Genomic DNA, 20,643 nt, shown 5'->3' with positions numbered 1-20,643 from the left:
CTTCATGAGTTAGAAGTCATAGTTGCCTGCCCCGTGAGCATTCCAGCTCAGAAGTTTGCTCCTACCTCCCTGGAGAGGCCTCTTTTCATGGCCAAAGTGGCTATCCCCTTGATTAAATGGTCAGACAGTTGTTAACATGAAAGGGATTGGAACCTGGTAAAAGTTTGGTGATAATGAAGTTCAGTTCCCCTTGCTTCCTGACTTCCTCAATAGGCTGCTCAGAGCCAGAGTCCCTCCTGTCCAAAACCCGTCAGAGACAAGCCCTATGAACAGGGGCTCTGCCAGAGGGAGGCTCAGTCTGTTTTGAGTGCTGCTGTACCCCAAACTCTGAAACAGGAGGCACCCAATCCTGCTGAAGGAATGAGTCAAATCTTTGTTTTGTCCTGGTGACTTATGCCATTTCCCTATTCGACATGAGTGCCCTTTTGTCAAACCTGAATGATGAGTGTGTCTGTGTGTGTTCTGGGTGGTAGAGGGGAGAGAGTGAAGGGGAACTCAAAGTGGGGCTTGCTGGTTTTGAGCTCAGGAGAGCTCTCTGACTTCTGGCTACCCAACCCTCTGACTTGGTAGACTTTCTCAGCCCTTCTAGGTTCGTCCTTGACACTTGAGTACTCTTGCACCCAGGGACGTGAGGAACACCAGGGGATCCCAGGCCACGTTTCCTTCCATAATACATATTCAGCGGCAGGAGGCTTGGGCTGGGGGAGAGGAAGGAAGAAATGCCAGCCTCCACCTTGATTTTAGTCCTTCTCTCTATGTACTCAGTAACTAACAAAGGGATTTATTTATCATAAAGAATTTCATTCAGGACCTCTGCTCATCCTTGCCCGACCTCTCTGTAGCACTTAAATGCTTTGTGTTGCAAGTAATGAAATACCCAACTAAAAGTAGTTTATACAAAAGAGACATTTAATGATATCATTTAAGAAGTTATAGGTAGGTGGGTCCATTGGTTCAAGTTTGCCTTTTTGGAACTACGTGGTAAAATATGCATAATACCGAATTTATCATTTTAACCATTTTAAAGTGTACAGTTTAGTGGCATTAAGTACATTCACATTATTGTGCAATTATTACCACTGTCCATCTCCAGAAACTTTTCATCATCCCGAACTGAATTCTGTATCCATTACACAATAACTCCCCATTTTCCCCCTTCACCCAGCCTCTGGTAAACACTATTTTACTTTCTGTCTCTATAAACGTGACTATTCTAGGTACTTCATATAAGTGGAATCATACAGTATTGTGCTTGGTTTATTTCACTTAGCATAATGTTTTCAAGGCTCATCCATGTTGTTGCATGTATCAGAATTTTATTCCTTTTAGAGACCGAGTATTATTCCATCGTAGGGATATATCACACTTTGTTGATCCATTCATCTGCTGATGGACAATTGGGTTATTTCCACATTTTGGCTATTGTGAATAATGCTGCTATGAACATTAGTGTACAAATACCTGTGTGTAAAGTGGGACCTCACTGTAGTTTTGATTTACATTTTCCTAATTATTACTGATGACCTATTTCTTTATGTTCTTTGGAGGAATGTCTACTTTCTAATTCCTTTACCTATTTTTGAATTAGATTGTTTGCTTGTTTGTTTTTTGCTGTTGAGTTGTAGAAATTCATTATATATTCTGTATATTAACCCCTAATAAGATATATGATTTCAAATATTTTCTCCCATTCTGTGGTTTGCCTTTTCACTCTGTTGATAGTGTCCTTTAATGCACAAAAGTTCTTAATTTTGATGCAGTCCAATTAACCTACTGTTTCTTTTGGTGCCTACACTTTTGGTGTCATATCCAACAAATCATTGCCAAATCCAATGACATGAATCTTCCCACCTATGTTTTCTTCTAAGAGTTTTAGAATTTTAGCTTTAATTTTAAATCTTTGACCCATATTGAGTTAATTTTGTATGTGGTGTAAAGTAAGGGTCCAATTTCATTCTTGTGCATGTGTACATCTAATTTTACCAGCACGATTTGTTGACAGACTATTCTTTCCCCATTGAATAGTCTTGGCATTCTTGTTGAAAATCACTTGACATTTATGCTTAGTTTAACTTCTGAGCTCTTTATTCTTAGGCTCTTTTTATCATTTGGCTCCATCAGCCTGAGTGTGGACATACTTTTTGCCTCATTGTCACAAAGTGGCTGCCTCAGCTCCACACATCATATCTTATAACCATATTCAAAAGCAAGAATCAAGGATATGTTTCTCTCTCTCTCTCTATCTCTCTCTCTCTTTCTCTCTCTCTCTCTTTCTCTCTCTCTCTTTCTTAAATCAAGAATATTTCCCAGGGGTCTCCAGACCCTAGCAAACTTCCTCTTAAGCAAAGGTGCACTGAAGCCAATTTTTACCTGCCTGTAAAAGCATACTATTACATTTTCTAGATTTCGTGAGCTGGTTGCTAAACACTGCCACCCCTGAAATCAGCCATGGTGGGAGCATTTACACACTGGAACATGGCAAATGCTACAAATCAGAAGTTTTTCTCCTAGAAGATTGGTTTACCAGAACACTATTGCCTTTAAGTCTCAGTAGTCAGAACCAGATGATATGGCCACTCCTGGCTGAAGAGAGTCTTAGAAAGTGAGTGTCTGTCATTCTCAGCCTCTCTCAAGGGACTTTGCTAGAAGGCAAGGAAAGAGAAAGTTGGGGAAGCAACTAATGATGTTTGACATCACTGGTTCCCAATGGTGGAAACTTTTATAGTTACTTAAATGAGTGTCTTCAAAGACTCTCTGCCAGAAGACAGAGGGCTGTGGGCTCAATGGTTGGATGGACCAAGCTCTAGCAGTTGACATGATGATTATGGTAAGAGGTGGGGCCAAGGCACACAATGGGGGCCTGATAAGGATATGGCCTCAGCAACTCCCTGTAACCAGAATGGCAGGCTGCCTTGACATGCAGACTGTGAACAGTCAGAGGATATGAAGCTTGGAATGGATGGTGAAGGGAAGGGAAGAGCCCTGTGTGGGGGTCTTAGAGGGTGGTAGAAGTGTTCCCTGAAGAAGAGCCAACAAAGGAAGGCCTGCCGTCCTTGACCAAGAACTCCTTGCTGATCAGGCCATGGATGGCCATGATCCTGAGGAGTCCGTGGCGAAACTTCTGGCCAATGAAGACATAGATGAGAGGATTGAGGCAGCTGTGGAGGAAGCCCAGGATCTCAGTGGCATCCAGGGCCCGGCCTATGTCATTGCGACGCTCACAGGTCTCCGAGATCACCCGCATCCTCATGAGGGTGTCTACGATCAGGACCAGGTGGTAGGGCAGCCAGCAGAGCAGGAAGACGAGCACCACAGCAAAGATGACCCGCATGGCCCGGTGCTTCTGCCCCATGTGGGCCGCAAACAGCGTGCGCAGGGTGAATCCGTAGCAGAACAGCATGACCAGCAGGGGCACGAGGAAGCCAAAGGTCTGGGGAAGAGCCCGCATCACCACCCGCCATTTTGTTGTATTGGCACCCATGTCTTCGTAGCAGACTGGGCTTGAATAGGGTGGGTAGATGGTCCTGCGGAAGAGGAAGATGGGCAGGGCCAGGATCAAGGACAGGGTCCAGATGCCTAAGCATATGAACTTGACCCAGTGCCGCTTCTGAGTCAGCGTGCGTGTGGCATGGACAATGGCCAGGTAGCGGTCCATACTGATGCAGGCCAGCAGTAGAATACCACTGTAGAAGTTGACTTCCTTCAGGAGTGAGACCACCTTGCACAGGGGTGTGCCAAAGATCCAGCCTTTTGCCTTGGAGGCGGCCCAGATAGGCAAGGTCAGGGCAAAGAGCAGGTCAGCCATGGCCAGGTTCAGCAGGTAGACATCGGTGACAGAGCGGCCCACCCGGCTGTATAATATGACCAGCATCACCAGGGAGTTTCCCAGCAGGCTAAGCAGGAAGACCAGAGCATAGATGAGGACAATGCCATACTTGTTGACATCCAGAGATTCTGTCCGGCATGGGGCAGAGTCTGGTAGGATAGAGGGCAGGTCAGTGTTGTAACTGTAATTACCAAAATCTTCACTGTAATTCTCCCAGTTAATGTCGTCCATATTTGAGGTAAAGTTAAATTTCTGGCCTAGAGAAGAGAGATGAGTGTTACTGCACAATAAAATCATCCCAGATTTTAGCCCGTCTGCTCACAAACCTCAGACAGCATTCTTCTTGTTAGCTTGGAAGTAACTTTCACTTCATGGAATGGCCAGGGCTCTAAGGTTTTGGAGACACATTTAATAATAAATGATACATTTCACAAAAAGTGTCTAGTTCCCTTCAAAGTCAGAGAGAGGATAACACTTTCCATGACATTGCTATCACCCAAACCACTGTTTCAACTTTGCTTTGGTTAATCCCTACAGAACATGTGATCTTGGACCCCCTTAGTGGTGGGCACCTCTGACTGTTGAGGCTGATTTTGATGTCAGAAACATGAAGTGCCATTCAGTGCTTAATCCGGGGGATTAAGCAGGCAATACAATTGGGTTAGACCCCCTAGAAAAAGATCAAAGCTTGCCTATAAAGCTGAGAGATGAATTCTTTTGTCCAACTTTCTGAAAGTTAGTTAAAAAGAGGTGTTCTGGAAAAACAGTCTGAGTGATAAGAGCATAGAGTTTCCAGTTGCTTGAGGTAGAATAAAGTTGACTCCGTTGGCACAGCCCAGAATTCTTTTGGGATGCAGGAGAGCTGCTCTGGGAGCACTGGTGCCGTTTGAAAAAATATGTTAAAAATCATAAGGCAGCTGACTGATTCTCCACATGGGTGGAAATGTAACAGATTATTTTGGGAGCTCTGGGTGGGCACATTCTGCCATGCAGGGGTGAGCAGAGAAAGGCAGTATGTCCCCAGCATAAGGAGGAGGGGCAGCAGGAAGCAGAGGAGGCCGATGGAGATACGCTATCCTTGTTTTGGTGGCTTTCCAGGCCTGGTGTGACCCTCCCTGTTCTGCCAGTGAGCACCTTCTCCCAACTCTGACTCTCCAGCATGCCAGGACTATCCCAGCTAAACCTACCTCTGTGGGCTTTGCCCTTATTACAGGGGTAGCAGAGAGCCTGCTTCTGGGGGAAGCTACAGCCCCTCTGAAATATTATCCCAGTTTTCAAAGAGGAAGTGAACTAAAGGAACCAGATCTTGAATTATCTTCCTTTTGAAACATGAAATCTATCACCACAGAGCCATTTCTTTATAACAAGGCATGGTCGTCCTGTGACCCGATGCAAGCCTGTAGCCCACCTGAACATGGAACCTACTGTTAAAGAGAAGACCATCAAGTAAAAAGGCTCAGGAATTACTTCACATTCACTACCACGATCATAATAAAAGAAAAAGGACAATACGGTGGTGATGAAGATGTGGAGAAGTTGGGCCCCTCACATATTGCTGGTGAGAATGTAAAATGGCACAGCTGCTTTGGTAAACAGTTTGGCAGTTGTTAAGAAAGTTAAACACAGCGTTATCATATGACCCAGCAATTCCACTCCTAGTATACCCAAGAGAATTGAAAAGGTATATCCACACAAAAACTTGGACATGAATCTCCTTAGCAGCATAACCACCAGAAAGTGGAAATAATCCAAATATCCATCAGCTGATAAAAAGATAACAAACTGTGGTATACACATACAAGGGAATATTATTCAACCACAAAAAGGAATGAAGTACTGATACACGTTACAGCATGGATGAAACTTAAAAACATTATTCTGAGTGAAAAGAGCCAGACACAAAAGGCTTCATGTTGTGTGATTCCATGTATGTGAAATGTCCAGAATAGGCAAATTGGCAGAGACGAAAAGTAGTTTAGTGATTGCCAAGGGCTGGGGGTAGGGGGAATGTTAGTGAATACAGGGTTTCTTTTTGGGGTGATGAAAGTGTTCTGGAGTTAGATAGTGGCAATGATTATATAACTGTGTGAATACAGATCTTTCTCAACTTACAATAGGGTGATGTCCCAATAAACCTACTATAAGTTTAAAAATTCATAAGTCAAAAATGTATACTAACCCACGGAACGTCATAGCATACCTTAGCCTACCTTACATGTGCTCAGAACACTTGCATGGGACTACAGTTGTGCAAAATCATCTAACACAAAGCCTGTTTTACAATAAAGTGTGGAATAGCTCAGCAACTTACTGAATACTGTATGGAAAGTGAAAAATAGAATGGTTGCTTGTCTCAGTCCAGAATGGTTGTAAGTGTATTGGTTGTTTACCCTCATTATCAGGTGACCAGCATCATGAGAGAGTAGCTTCTTATATGTTGCTAGCCCGGAAAAAGATCAAAATTCAAAGTACAGTTTCTAGTTAATGTGTATGGCTTTTGCACCATCGTAAAGTTGAAAAATTGTAAGTTGAACCATTATCAGTTGGGGACTGTCTGTGTACAAAAGTACAAAACCCCACTGATTCGTACACTGTAAATGGGTGACTTTAATAGTATGTGAAGTGTGTCTCAATTTTAAAAATTAATCAAAGGTGTCTAAGCTTGCAAAGGAAATGCAAATATTAAAATAATATCATCAACATCAATGACAACAACACAAGTGCTAGGAAGCTTTTCTCAGAAGAAGAAGCTGTGGTACTGTCAGTCATACATAGCAAAGCAGAAACCTGAATGAGATCAGGAGGAACTAGGAAAATATGCTCTTTTCCTCTAGAGAGATAGAATTCGCAGGAAGCCTTTGCCTTCCTGAGAAGGCGTTACTTTTCCCCCGAAGTGATGGGGGCCAGATAAATTGCCTTCTCAGCACTCAGAGACCACACAGATAGAGTAGATGAGATAGGTCGGTCCAGGAAGTTGAGAGATGTGGTGATGAGGGTGGGTTCCTGCCTGGCCAAGAGGCAGGGATGGTAGTGAGAGAGGGGAATAGTACAGCTGGCTCAGCCAGTGTTGCTGGCAAAACCTGAAAGGAATCACTGGCTCTGCAGTCACAAAGTCAAGAACAAATTTGCTCAGAGGTCCAGGGTAATACCTACTGAAGTCGCAAGATGGGTCACTTCCAGGAGCAGATGATCAGAGATGCTCTAAGGAAGCACAAGATCGAAGAGAAGACCCACCTTTGAGAGTGGATGCAGAGCTCAGCGGGTGTCGGGAGCTCATTCCCTCAGAGAGGAGAACCTCACATTTATGAGCATCGGCTGTGAGAAGGCAGAGCTGGGGCAGTCACAGAAACTGCCTATCAGAAGGAGCAGCAAAGGCCAAGTGTGATTCACAGAGAGTCTTCATTCTGGATGATCCCGTGCTCAGCTGTACTGGAGGCGGGCTGGAGGCGAATGGGCAATCTCCCACTCCCAGGCATGAAGGGTCCAGAAGGAGACCATGCAAGTCAGGACAGACAGTAGAGAACACAGAAAAGGGAACAAGGCCAGGACAACGACCTCCAGCCACTGGGAGGTGGGGATAGGGAAGATTGTTTTAGTGTTGTTTGCTTTTTAATTCACCAGTCTCTGAGGTGCCTCGTTAGCGCAGTAGGTAGCACGCCAGTCTCATAATTCACCAATCTCTGGAGAGGCTGTCTTGACAGGTAAAGGGAGAAACTCAGGGCAGGCAGATACACATCTGGGGTCTGGTCTGTGCTTCACCAGTACATGATCGTTCGGTAGTTACAAATAGGTGTGATTGACCCTGTTTACTGGTGAGAAGACAAGCCATAACATGGTTCAGAAACCAGCCTGTAGTCACAGAGCCTCCAACAGGTGTGAATGGCTTGACATGCTGTTTTCAGTCTACAGATCTGCTTCTTAAAAACAACCATAGCTCTTATATTAAACATACTTGTAAGCTAAGTTCTTGAGATACCACGAAGTCATCCTGGATATAGTCCTCTCCCACTGTTTGAAGTTTTGTGCATTGCTTCCTTTGCTATTCCTTAGGCCCAGAATGAGAGAAACAGCCTTCACAGGGTAATAAACCAAATGCCCTTGACCTGACTGGTCCCTGCTGACCATCCAGCCACGTTCTCAGTAACCAAGCTGGAGATTCCCTCATTGAGTGAAACCGCCAGCCCCTTAATGACTCATGGTAGTTCAGAAACTCTATAGAAAGGATGAGTCTAATTTATTTCATGAAAATGCTAAATTTACAAGAACCCAAACCTTCAAGGCAATCTTTAACAACAGCGACAAGCAACAACAACAAATTCAAGATTGTTTTAATACATTATTCTTTCTCCATAAATATCTAGCATCTATAAGTAATCTAGTAATCTTTCTCTATAAATATAATCCACACATAAATGCATTTAATAGGGGGGAGAAGGGCTCAGCAGCCCCGGGCTCTTCCTCAGATCCAATCCTAGCCAAGCAGGGAGAGCTGGCTGAGTGGGCAAGAGAAGGGGGTGGGCAGTGAGCTGCCCTAGGTGGTTGTTGGAGAGAGATGTAGGGAAGAGGGGCAGAGGCTCTCCCCTTGAGGGTAGGGGGGCCTAAAGAGATAAGAGGGAGATTAAAGGATATGGGGATAGATGCCTGAGACCAATGGAGGCTGGATGTCAAGGGGGACAGAGAACAGAGAACTTCTGGATGGTGGGAGGTGTGGGTGTTGCAAGACTTACCAGGATTCTGGGCTTGTCACCTGAGGGACACCTCCAGGAGGAAAGATGTGCCTGACTGAAAGGGCGGCGGTGATGAGATGGCAGTGGTGAGAAGCCGGCGGAGGAAGTGAGTGGTGGATTAGGTTGCTCAATTATGGGGTGGAGCCCCTGAGGGTGCGAGATGCTTTTGATAGCTTGAATAATTAATTCCCAGGTCAGCCTTTTGATAACTAGGAGTCATTTTATGAACTGGCAGAGCTCATATTGGGAAGGGACCTGTGGGGTTTTCTAGCCCATCTCTCCATTTCACAGAGGAGGAAACTGAGGCCCACCCAAAGGAAGTGGTCCAGGATTTTTCTCATCTTTGCGCTGATCTCAGCAGCCCCTACTCTTTCAGTTGCCCTGCCTGACTCTCCCCACACTCCAGCTGCCTCGGGCTTCCAGTGCCCCAGACACCACTACCCAGGAGCACCACTGCTCTTGAACATCTTTCCCATCTCAAAGGGGAACAGCTCATTAAGGCAACAGAGGTGGAACTTAAACTTCTGGTGAGTCTGGTGGCTTTCGTTCTTAGACTTAATGCCTCTTGTCTCCACCCCAGCCAGCCCAGGCATCCTTAAAGCCTCCCAGATTCCTTCTCCAAGCCACCCACCTTTGAGAACCCCTACCCGCAAACGGGGGCCCCATTCCACCTCGCGTTGTCTTTCACCTCACTCCACAACCGTCTGCTCTCACCAGGCACCTCTCTTAGGGCATTGCTAGCTTTCTCTTCGCTTGTCCACTTGGAATTGGGTCTGCAGTAGCTGCCACCTTTGGGGCCAAGACCATCTAATTTGGAAAGCAAGCCATTTGGTAAAGTTAAAATCCCACCCAAGTTCAAACACATTTTTGAAAACTGTTGAGTGACAGCAAGACTATATTTTGGCACATTTGCTGTTGATTACACCTGAAAGGATAAATACAGGCAGAGCAGTGGACACTAATTCACCACCCCCTCCCAGGCCCCCACCCGGGAAATCGATGCCTCAACCCCCTCCACTACTCCTGGCCCTGGCCTCTTGCTTCACGCGTCCCAGGACTCACGGAGTGCTCAAAGCCTGTGACAATCTCATCTAAGCTACCCCTAGGAAGGAACTTTTCAGTCCCACTATTTAGCAAATATTCTTTGTCACCTTTCTCTTTCCTATGCTGGAGAAGAACGCAGTGATTTCTGACCAGGTGATGCTAAACCCAGACAGAGGCCTAGGACACATGGAGAGAGACCATGAGAACAACAATTAAGAACTCTGTTAGCTGAGCAACTCTGGGCAAGCAGCTTTTCCTCTCTGAGTCTCAGTTTACTCACCTGTAAAATGAGGCCAATGACAGAATCTAACTTGTTGGGTTATGCTGAGGATGAAATGAGGGTAAAGCATAGTGTGAGCATTTATTGCATTTATTGTTGTGGTTATTATTATTGAAATAGTTTATCAGCGAATAGCATGATGTCTCTCCCATGACATCCCCAAGCAAGAGAAAGCAGTGAGTCTGCTTTCTGAGCTGAAGTCCATGTGTATCTTAATTTGCTTTGACCTGAATAAAAACAGTCACGCTAGCTGTAATGTTGAGTATCAGCTTAGGGTCTAGCTTCTGGGGAGAGTGCTTTTCAGAATCTGTATAATTTAATCTTCACAACAGCCCCATGAAGTGTGCACTTTCTGAATGAGGAAACTAAGACTCTGGAGTTAGGCAACTTACCTAGAGTGACTCAGATGAACTGAGTTTTAAGCAGTTTTTAAGACTTTGTTTTTTAAACCTGACCTCAAATCCAGTGTTCTGTCCACTGTAACAAGGAGCTAGATCCCAGCCTCAGTTTTCTGAACTCTCTGTCCTAGACAACTGAATACGAAAGGTATAGAAAGGACAGCCCAGATTTGACATGTCCCAACCAGTCTACTTCCTGATTGTCATTAGATTGATTTAATTTCCTCTGAGCCCACTGCATGCCTATGGATGGTGGATTGAATGTTAAAACCAGCATCCAATCGTGGTTCTGCTGTTAATGGTCAGGGTGAGCTTGGACAAGTCATTTTTCTCTGGGTCTCAGTATGGTCCATTGGAAAATGAGGAGATTAGCCACATGCTGCTACTTAAACTTAATTAAAATAAAATAAAATTTTTAGTTCCTCAGCAGGGGGGGGGTATAGCTTAAGTGGCAGAGCGCATGTTTAGCATACATGAGGTCTTGGGTTCAATCCCCAGTACTTCCTCTAGGAATAAATAAGTAAATCTAATTACCCACCTCCCACCTCCCCAAAATTTTTTAGTTTCTCATTTCAAGTGCTCAATAGCCGCATGTGACTAGTGGGTACCATACTGGACTGGGGATCTACAGAACATTTCCATTGTTATAGAAAGTTTGTTTGTACCGTGCTGTCTTAGTGAAGACTTAGTTATTTTAGCTTTAAGTTTCTGCAATTCATCACTTCAGTTCTCAAGGGACTCAGAGGAGACTGAGATTTCCAAGTTCTTTCCATCAGAAATATGTCCCCAGCAGCCCAAAGTCTGAACAGCCCACCTACCTGCTGTTGTTGCTACAGCTGCTGTGTTACTGGAGTGGCCACGGATGCCTCCACTGTGACTCAGGGCTTGGTAGCTGTCAGGGCTGTTGGACAGGAAAAAGTGAAGCAGACTTTACATGGAAACTTCTGACCGGGGCCACAGGGGGAAATCCAGGAGGCCCACAGTGGGAGGTGTTCCCACAGAGGAGCAATGAAGTCTTTTCTAGGACTCTGACTGCAGCCCGAGGCTCTGCCTGGCGATTCTGTAATGAGTGCTGGGAATTTTCACACCTTCTTGTCTAATGGCTTCTGGAAGAGCCTGCCAGTCTGAAAGTGGAAGTTGACTTCCTCCGCCTCTGTTCTGAATCCTCCTTACAAGGAAAATGCAGGCAATCACAGCCCCCAGCTGGCAGATGTGCCTAAATTTACGTACACACTTTCTTCCTTCCTTCTAGGGGCAGCATGAGAAGTCACCCTCATCTTTCTAGTGAATTCCTGCACCTGGCTGTGGGACTGACTGCCTCTCACATCTTTGAGGATCTTGCCTTCTGGGCCCTCTGCCCCTCAATCACCTCTTTCCCTGAACTTGCTTGGGTCTTTCCCTCCCTCTGTTCTAGGACCCCTTTAGCTACCATCACCCCCAGGTCCTCCATTTCACAGGCAAACTTCTTGAAATAGCAGCAAGCAGTTGCTGCTTCCACTTTGCCAACTTCTTGTTCACTGCTCAACACACTGCAACCAGCTTCCTTCTCACTGTTCTGCGGAAACAGCTTTTGCCAAGGTTACCAATGACCTAGGGTTACTAAATCCAGTAAACCTTTTTCTTAAAACTGTTTAATATTATAAAAATAAAGCATGCATATTGTAACAAATACAGGTGATACAAAAGCATATAAAGTAAAATTGGAGTCCCTTCCATCCCTCTGTTCACCCATATCTTGTGAACATCTTTCCAGACCTTTGCCCATGCATGTACTAACATGTTTTCCTTCCTTCTTTCCTTAATAAAATAATATTTAACTAGTTATATTGTTCTGCACCTTAAAAATGTATCATGTATCTATTTCACATCAGTTCGTATAGATCCATCTTGCTTTTTTCAATGATGACATAATGGTCCATGGTATGGACTTCACATGATTTATTTGATAATTACCTTATAGATGAATATTTAGGTTCTTGCTATGAGCATCTTTGAATGTAGGTCTTTGGGAACTTGTATGAGTGTTTCAGTAGCTTAAGTATAATTTTGCTGGGTCATATTTACGTACATTTAAATTTTGATTATAACTACTACATTGTCCTTTAAAAAGACTTTTCCAGTTACTCTCCTGTTATCTGTATAAAAGGACCTCTTATCTTATCTACTCATACTATCTTGTATTTGTCAATTCTGTTAAAATATCTTGGCTCAGCCTGCTGTGTGCCTTTTACTTTATTTATGGTGAAATTGTTACCATCCATGTTTTATTTGATCTCTACACCATTTAACCCCACTGACCCTATTCTCTTCTTATTGCTCCTGAAGTTCTCTTGGTCTTGCCTGTCACTTTATTTCTTAATTCATTCCTCAAATATGGATGCTCCTTGGAGCCTGCCTTGGTCCTCTTGTCTACCTGCTCTCCCTAGACCTGCCCACCTGCCTCCTTGGCTTCATCTCCCACCCAATATGTGCTAGCGTCTCCCACACCTGTAGTTCTCAGCCTCTTTTCTAAGCTCAAATTCCTACATGTAATTCCTTCCTGAAGTATCCCCTGAGGTCCTACAGATGCTGCAGGATGCTGAGTTTGCAGAAAACCAAACTCATAGGATTCCCTGAAACGTGTGTTTCTCCTCCTTAACCTGGAAACGGGCACACCCTCTACCCTACCCTCGTTCTTCCTCTCCATGGAGGCCATCTCCGTAACATCTTTGTGATTATCTCCTCTTCCTCATCTGGTGGCGCCAGGCCCCATTTTATTCTCTCTTGCTCAAACTCCTGCATTTGTTGTGTGATGGCTATAGATTCCAGAGCTGGACTGAGTTAGGATCTCAGCAACGTCACCTTGGACAAGTTATTTCATCTCACGGGTCTCAGTTTCACCATCTATAAAATGGGGATAATGAGAGCACCTACCACAGAGGGTTGTCCCGTGGATTAAAGGAGTCTGTATTTGTAAAGCAGTTAGAATGGTGCAAGCACTGTGGGTTGCTGCTGCTGCTGCTACTACCACTACTATTTTCCTAAATGCTTTCTGCCTCAAGCCTTTCCCTCCTCAATCCATCCCCCACCCCCTACCAGGACGATCTTCTTAAAATGTGAATTTGATCACCCTCTTCCTCTCTTACAACCCTTCAAGAACCCCTGTTGCCCTCAGGCAGAGTCAAATTCCTGATCTGGCCAACTTGTGTCCCCGCATGTGACCCCACATCTCCAGCCTTATTTCAGGCCATGCCCCCTTGAATCCTCAACACGACTGCCCTGCAGTTCCCCTGCAGAGCTGTTCTGGTTCCGTTGGGCTTTGTCATGCATTTCCCTTTTTCTCATCCCCAGCCTCCTGGTCTGGCCAACTGTCTCCTTTCCAGTTTAGCTCAGTTGTCACCTCCATGCACCACTGTCCCCTCTGTGCTCCTCAGCATCCACAGACTTACCTGTGTGATGGCTTCAATTTCAGGGACCTGTAATCATCAGCTTGGCTGCCTCCTCCTTCCTACAGTGAGGTTCTTGAAAGCAGAAATTTTTATAATTTATATGAAATCTGTCTCCCCAAACCAGTCACAGTGTTTGATATGTCCTAGGTGCTTAGTATCCTTTGTTGAGCACTGAATGGATTGACAAAGTGGGGAAACTGATGTACATTGCCCTGCCATCTCACTGCTGCCTTTGATAAGGAGAAGTTCTCACTAGCTCTCCAGGGCAGGAACTGCTGTTGCAAAACTCTTGCTCCATGCGACGGTAATGGGCTGCAACTCTTGGTGGCCCTGACCCCAGGAGGCAGTCCACAGGCTCTGGTCAGAGTCACAGGGTTACCCAATTGCTGTGGAGTCTCTGGCAGTCTGTGTGAGGCAGAGGGGACAGGAATAGCACACATGCCTGTTTGGAACCACAAAGTCTGCCCTGGAGCACAGGTAGGATAGCTAATCGCCTTGTCATAGAGTGGGGCCTGTATTTCTTCTGAAACAGCATTCTCGGAAGCAGCACAACTGGGTTCCCAATGAATAACACCTAAGACTTCTTGGGCAATCAGGGGATATGATCTGTACCACAGAACTACACGAGTCCTTAACAACAGTCTTAAATATTAAAGTCTAGCTGAGTAAGCACTGCACAGAGAGTCACCTAGACTCAGCCCCTTCCTCTAGGCACTCACAAATTGGGACCCTGCAAGTCACCATAGTGGTTGGCAGGGAAGGACAGAGAGGCTCAAGCCCCATGTCTGTGCCTCCTCTCCTGTCCACCAAACCAGACATATGCCCTGGGGAGTAACTGGGACTCTCACATTCTGTTGGTGTGAAGGTACAATGTACAATCTCTTTGGGAAATAACCCAGCAGTTTCTTAAAAGTTAAACATACACCTATCATATGACCTGGTCTTTCATTCCTAGGTATTTACCCAACAGAAATAAAAGCATATTTCTTTGCAAAGATTTGTACAGAGGTGATGATGGGAAACATTTGTAATAGCCTCAAATTGTAAACAACCCAAATGTCAGCAATAGGTGAATGTATAAACAAATTGTGGTATAGCCACACAGTGGAATACTACTCAGCAGTGAAAAAGAACAATGGATCTATGCCACAACATGGGTGAATCTTAAAATAATTATGCTGAATGAAAGAAGGCAGATAGTAAAGAATGTATACTGTATGATTCCATTTATATAAAATTGTAGAAAATGCAAACTAGCCTCTAGAGACAGAGAGCAATTAAGTTGCCTAGGGATGAGGAGAGGTGTGGAGCAGGAGGGAGAGATAACAAAGGGCACAAGGAAATGGGGGCTGATGGATGTGTTTATTATTTTGAAGATGGTGTGGCTTCACGGATGTATATTGAAGTCAAAATTCATCAGATTGTACACATCAGATTCATGTGAAGTGTATTACATGTTAGCAGCACCTGGAGAAAGCTGTTAAAAATGAAAGATGATAAAGACATACCCCTGAAGCACACAGACTCCAGACAAGTGTCTTGATGGATGGGCTGGCTGAAGAGGGAGTGCAGAGGAGAAACGTCAGGGCCACCGGCTCTTATTCTTGGATGAGGATTTTCTGAGGGTGAAGGGACTTTCGAGAGGATGACAAGCACTCCCTCATGTCACAGAAAAAGCCTGACAGCTGAGTGCTTTGCAAGGTTGCCCAGCTCAGCAGTGGGAGATGCAGGGCGGGCACCTGTCTCCTGACAGCCAGCCCCGCTCCTTCCACCCTCCACACCACGGCCTGTCCACTCAAGTGCTGTCCTCTTTAGATCGCTGACTTCCAGAAGGTGGGACTGGTCAGACCAGAGGGCCAGGAAGAGCTGAGGGGTAGGGGGTCTTGGTCAGAGGACTTGGGCTTCTCTTCTCTGGGAGCAGGGTGGGCAGTGGCGCTCTCTCTTCTTGTAATCCACAGAGCAGGCATGGCAAACCCGGCCTCCGCAGAGCCTGCAAAGCAGAAATGGAAGAGTGCGGCATGCATGGATGTGTACCGGGCAGGGGGCAACGGGATTCGAGCATCTTCAGGTCCACTTGTTTCTCATCTCCCGGCAGAACAGCCCTGGGTCTGTCTCAGGAGGCCTCCCCTTTCCTAAAGAGTATCCCGATGCCCCACCCTCCAGGGTCCTCTAACTCCAAATGGCAGGTTCTCCTGATGGCCCATTGTCCTCGCTCCTGTTGCTTGTCCTGCCACCGTGTTCCCAGGGCAAAGTGAGGGGCGTAGCTTCCACTGCACAGGAAATCTCTTCCCAGATGAGATCAGCCAGTCTATTCTTGGAAGGGTTACACAGTCCCATCTTTCAGATGCCATTCCTTGTCTGTCCCCTTCCTACTATTCTTGTTATGTTTCTGCTAAGCTTTGGGTAAAATGAGTGGCCAGCTTTAGGTGGCCTTTTATAAGGTGTTCCTCCCTTCTCTGGAGTGGGCAGAGGGCTGTGGCTGGTGGAAACTGGGTTGTCCCAGAGGAAGGCTTCTGTGCCCCACCCATTACCTGCATGGGTACCGCCGAGACAGCCGGCCAAAGATCTTGCTACAGCTGACACAGCATCCAGGGGCCACAGAAGAGAGATGCTGGACCTTCTGCCACAGGTCATCCTTCTCTCTGATGGGTGGTTGGAGGTGGGGACATATACACACAGAGGAAGATAGAAAGATGGAAATGGCACAGATGGAGAGACAGAGAGGGACAGAAAGAGACACAGAGATAAAGAAGAGAAAGACAGAGAGGGACAGAGTGAGTCTCACAGAGATATACACATAGACAAAAAGAGACCGGGGATAACAGAGCAGAAAAACAGAGACACAGAAATGGAGAGGGAGACAAAGAAGGATGGAGACAGTCACTCAGAGAGAGAGGAAGGAAGTCAGGGAGGTGGAGAGGGAGACAGAGACACACAGAGAAGCAGATGGGGAAATACATGTAGAGGGAGAGAGCAAGACACAGGGAAAAAGATGCAGAGACAGACAGGGAAAGAGACACAGAAATAGAGGGAGAGACAAATACAGAGAAGATGGAGAGAAAGAAAAAGACATAGTGATGGAGAGAGACAGAAACAAGTGAAGAGACAGTGAGACACAAACACACAGAGATTGGTGAGTCTCCAGTTTTTCTGGGAAGATGGATGGTGACACCCAGGTTCTCTTTGCCCAACATAACCTTGATGTATTATTTAAGAACTTGTTCATATCCCACCTCCTCCAAGAAGCACTCCCTGATTTGAAAGCCTCCAGGGGGTTCTTGCTCCAGACTCCTAAAGCATATAATGCCTATTATCTTTTATTTAGCACATTGTACAAACTGCCTTGTAGTTACATATGTTTATCCTCCTGCAAAACTATCTTCACTGTTTTTTAAAGGATGTTTATGAATGTGGGTAGTTTTATATTTTTATCAAAATGACACATACATACAATTTAAAAAGTGAATGGTACAGAAGGACTTCTATCAAAAGGCCTTCTTCCCAGTCTCAGTGGCAAACCCCTTACATCTTTTAGCTTATTCTCCTTGATATTACTTCCATGTTTATGTAATATGCTCCTATCCTTCTTTCTTCATTTTATTGATTTATCAAGAAAGAACATCTTCTATAGAGCTCCTTGATATCAGAAGATATGGCTTATTTATTACCATACTCACTATTAACTCTTCTTCCTTCCTCCCAATGCAGTTATATCCCATTTTTGGTTCCTCTTTTGGCTACGATGTAATTTTACAGAATACACTCACACATTTATTTCTCACTCATTTTATAAACTAAAGATATATCACAAGACTGCCATCCTGCAATAAGATTATACCAGCAGCCTTCTCTTCAGCTTTCCCCCTCTCTACTTCCTGACTTGTCATCTATTCCTGCAAATCCAATATGGTAGCCACTAGCCACATGTGTGGCTATTTAAGTGTATATTAAACTTAATTAAGGTTAAAATTAAAAATTCAGTTCCTTAGTTGAAACAGCCATATTTGAAGCGCTCAGTCACTACATATGACTAGTAGCTACCATACTGGACAGGGCAAACGCAGAACATTGCCACCTTCACAGAAAGTCCTCTTGGAGTCTGTTCTGTACTTACTGTTGTTTGGGTGGTGACATTTACACTTATTCTATAATTATAATTGTCTTCTGTGCATTGCCTTTAGGTTGATTCTAACATTGAAAAAAATCAATGAATAGTCTTTATTATTATTAGACAACATATAAGCATACTGTGTCAACTGGAGCTAAGATGTGTCCTATAACATTTGCCTTCTTGGAAATTTGTTGTTTTTCTAAGACTTTCTAATTGCCTTTCTTTGCTCTTTGCACGAGTTGCCTTTAACTTAGCCTAATCCTAACTGCCCCCTCCACAATTTTTTGTCATAGCAGATACTCTACTGAGTCTCTTTCTCCCCAGAGACCTCCCTCCTGGACTTCTCAGTAATTCTGCTATAGCCTGAACTGACTGTTTCCTGGGCTTGCTGCCCACTTGTCATCTTGGAGATTCCCTTTTCTTCTCTCCTAGGCTAGAGCTACTATTTTCTGAATTCCACATCTTCTTTCTTGGCTTACTTCCTTGTTTTTCTGGAGTATATCCTTCATTAACTTCCTAAGAAAGGCTGTGTGGGAGGTGAATTTTCTGTGACCTGTCTATCTGAAAAATGTCCTTCCTCCATCCCCTCCACACTTACTTCACAGTTTGGCTGGACATAGAATTCTAGGGCAAAAGCCAGCTTTTCTCAGAACTTGAAATCATTACATCATTGATTCTTAACATTTGTTGGGTTTGAAGTCTTCTGTAAGTGGACCTATCTTTTAGGATATTCTTCTTATCTTTGTTTTACTGAAATTCTACAATGTTCTATCTAGATGTAGTTGGTTTTTTTCCCCCTTTTGTTTATTGTGCTTGTCACTCAGTGAAATCTGTAAATCTGAGCTCTGTGTCCATCAGAGCTGGGAAAGTGTCTCATATTTTCATCTGATAATTACCTTCTTTCCATTCTTTCCTTTTTTTGAACTCCTATCAGTTGGAGAAGATACTGAAACTCCTGAATCGATTCTTTATGTTTATTTCTCTCACATCTCCTTTTATCTTTGCTTTCATTCTACTTGCTGAGACTGCCTCATCTTTCTCTTTCAATCCTAGTGAATTAAAAAATTTTCAGTGGTCATTGTTTAATTTCCAAGTACGTTTCTCATCTTTTTTTGTTTGTTTGTTTTAGTTTTTTTTTTTGGGGGGGGGGTAATTTGGCTTATTTATTTATCTTGAGAGGAGGTACTGGGGATTGAACCCAGCACCTTGTGCATGCTAAGCATGTGCTCTGCCATTTGAGCTATACCTTCCCTCATTGTTTCTTATCTTTTGATGGTTGCTTTTCACAGCATCATGGGAGATGGATCTTTTTTGTTTATCTTTGTCACTCCCCTTTATTTTCTAGACTCTGCTCAAATGTCTGGGGGATCCCTGGTTGTCATTTCATGTTTAATAAAGAGGTGATAAAAACTGCTGGAGCTCCAAGGAGTGGACAGGGATGGTTGACTCGTGGCTTCCCCTTAGGCAAGCTTGGGCAGGGAGCTACCTGCTGCTCTAGACTCTCAAATGCCAGAACACACTGCTTTATTATTTGGGGCATCTAAATTTCTTTAGAGAAAGATCTTTTAATTATTTGCCTGGGAAATAGGGCCCTCACTGTTGGGTGTTTGCATGGGGGAGGCAGGCAGGAAGCATGAGTGTGCACTGTTTTTTTAATGACTTCATCAGTTAATTTTCCTGATTTCTGCCCCTCATCTCACTTCTGCCACTTGTGTTCTTGGTGTCTCCAGACCCTGAAGTTCTAACATGGGCTAAATCCAATATTCACTTCTCCATCCATTTTCTGGCTTCTGGAAATTAGCTGAAATCTCTCATCTATGGTTGGTTCCTCCACTTACCGCTCTGTTTGCAATTTATTCTTTTACCATCACTTAAGTGAGATCCCAGGATGGAGAATAGATAATGCGTGATCAGTCTATGATCTTGGCACAGAAGTAAACCTTTGTGCTCTCCCCTCCCTTTTTCTTTTCTTCTTCTTCCTTTTTTTTTTTTTTTTTTTTGCTTACGGCTGTATCTTCCGCAACACTTCGGTGAGGGACATTGTATTATGTGATTTGGGACCTGAGTGATTAATTTCTTTAGCACTAGGGAAAACACTTGTCTCTTGGGATGAACTGATGTAGTTCCTTTGAGTGGACAGTGAAATTTAGGTAACTTTCTGTTTCCTTTTTTGATCCTCCTATCAAGATGTTTTAAACCTAACACTTTAGGAGTATTGTTTTTCATCTTTCATTAAATCTATTTTTCTTTAACAATCATATATACAAAGGTCTTTTATTGTTAGCTACGTTTAATTCTTCTGCGAGATATATAGCTAATTTTTGGCATCTTCCTTCTTTCCAGTTGACAGCTCCTCAAAGGAGATTATTCTTCAAATTCTTTGTCCTTTCCAGGCTGATCTCTCCTTTCCTCATCTTTAATCATTTGGATTTTGTGCAAGAGGATTAGTCCAAATGATCCCTCACAACCTCCAGTTCTAATGGAACGTGAGTCCAATGGTCTCCTATTTCCTGAATGAGGTGAAAGTATAATGGACACCTGTGAATTACCGCCTCACTAGACTGAAGGGTAGAAGCCAGGTTTCACACATTTCCTCCATCCCTCAGTGAGCCTAGTGGTTTGGAATTGATCCTGGTGAACTCAGCCTCTGGAACCCAAGACACCTGACCCAGGACAGGCACAGGTCCAGTGGTCAGAGGAAGTCCAATAGACAGGCAGGTATAGGACATTCAATTACCTCTCAGTTAACCTCCTCCTTCTTCTCCTAATTCCTTTTCAACCCTTGGGCTCCTTTCCCTTCTCCTAGCATTGGTGTGTGTGTGTGTGTGT

The 20,643-nt window shown here is 44.4% G+C and overlaps 2 protein-coding genes across 8 annotated transcripts in view; both read right to left on the bottom strand.

Moving 5' to 3' along the window:
* Positions 1–888: 888 nt before the first annotated feature.
* On the bottom strand, positions 889–15,345 carry CXCR2 (C-X-C motif chemokine receptor 2). 3 transcript variants are annotated; one of them, XM_074364288.1, is made up of 4 exons: positions 15,212–15,345; positions 13,704–13,775; positions 11,094–11,176; positions 889–4,083 (listed from the first exon to the last, which is right to left on the bottom strand). In XM_074364288.1, exon 4 carries the CDS (start codon positions 4,055–4,057, stop codon positions 2,996–2,998), a length of 1,062 nt encoding a protein of 353 aa, XP_074220389.1. In that variant the 5' UTR covers positions 4,058–4,083; positions 11,094–11,176; positions 13,704–13,775; positions 15,212–15,345; the 3' UTR covers positions 889–2,995. The 3 variants fall into 3 exon arrangements, with proteins under 3 accessions (XP_074220389.1, XP_074220390.1, XP_074220388.1); XM_074364289.1 differs by lacking the exons at positions 13,704–13,775; positions 15,212–15,345 and adding an exon at positions 8,554–9,360 and having other exon boundaries at positions 11,094–13,240; XM_074364287.1 differs by lacking the exons at positions 13,704–13,775; positions 15,212–15,345 and having other exon boundaries at positions 11,094–13,235.
* The window catches only part of RUFY4 (RUN and FYVE domain containing 4), a 19,707-nt gene continuing 14,110 nt past the window's right edge, over positions 15,047–20,643 (bottom strand). For all 5 annotated transcript variants that reach the window (XM_074364286.1, XM_045512024.2, XM_045512025.2 and 2 more), the window contains 2 exons: positions 16,235–16,345; positions 15,047–15,693 (listed from right to left, as the gene is read on the bottom strand). In XM_074364286.1, coding sequence (XP_074220387.1) covers positions 15,591–15,693; positions 16,235–16,345 — 214 coding nt within the window. In that variant the 3' untranslated portion in view covers positions 15,047–15,590. The remainder of the gene's footprint in view (positions 15,694–16,234; positions 16,346–20,643) is intronic.

The sequence above is a fragment of the Camelus bactrianus genome, chromosome 5 (genome assembly GCF_048773025.1).
Source record: "Camelus bactrianus isolate YW-2024 breed Bactrian camel chromosome 5, ASM4877302v1, whole genome shotgun sequence".
Lineage (NCBI taxonomy): Eukaryota > Metazoa > Chordata > Mammalia > Artiodactyla > Camelidae > Camelus > Camelus bactrianus.
The sequence above is the reverse complement of the archived record's forward strand: the minus strand, read 5'-3'. Positions and strand labels throughout refer to the sequence as shown.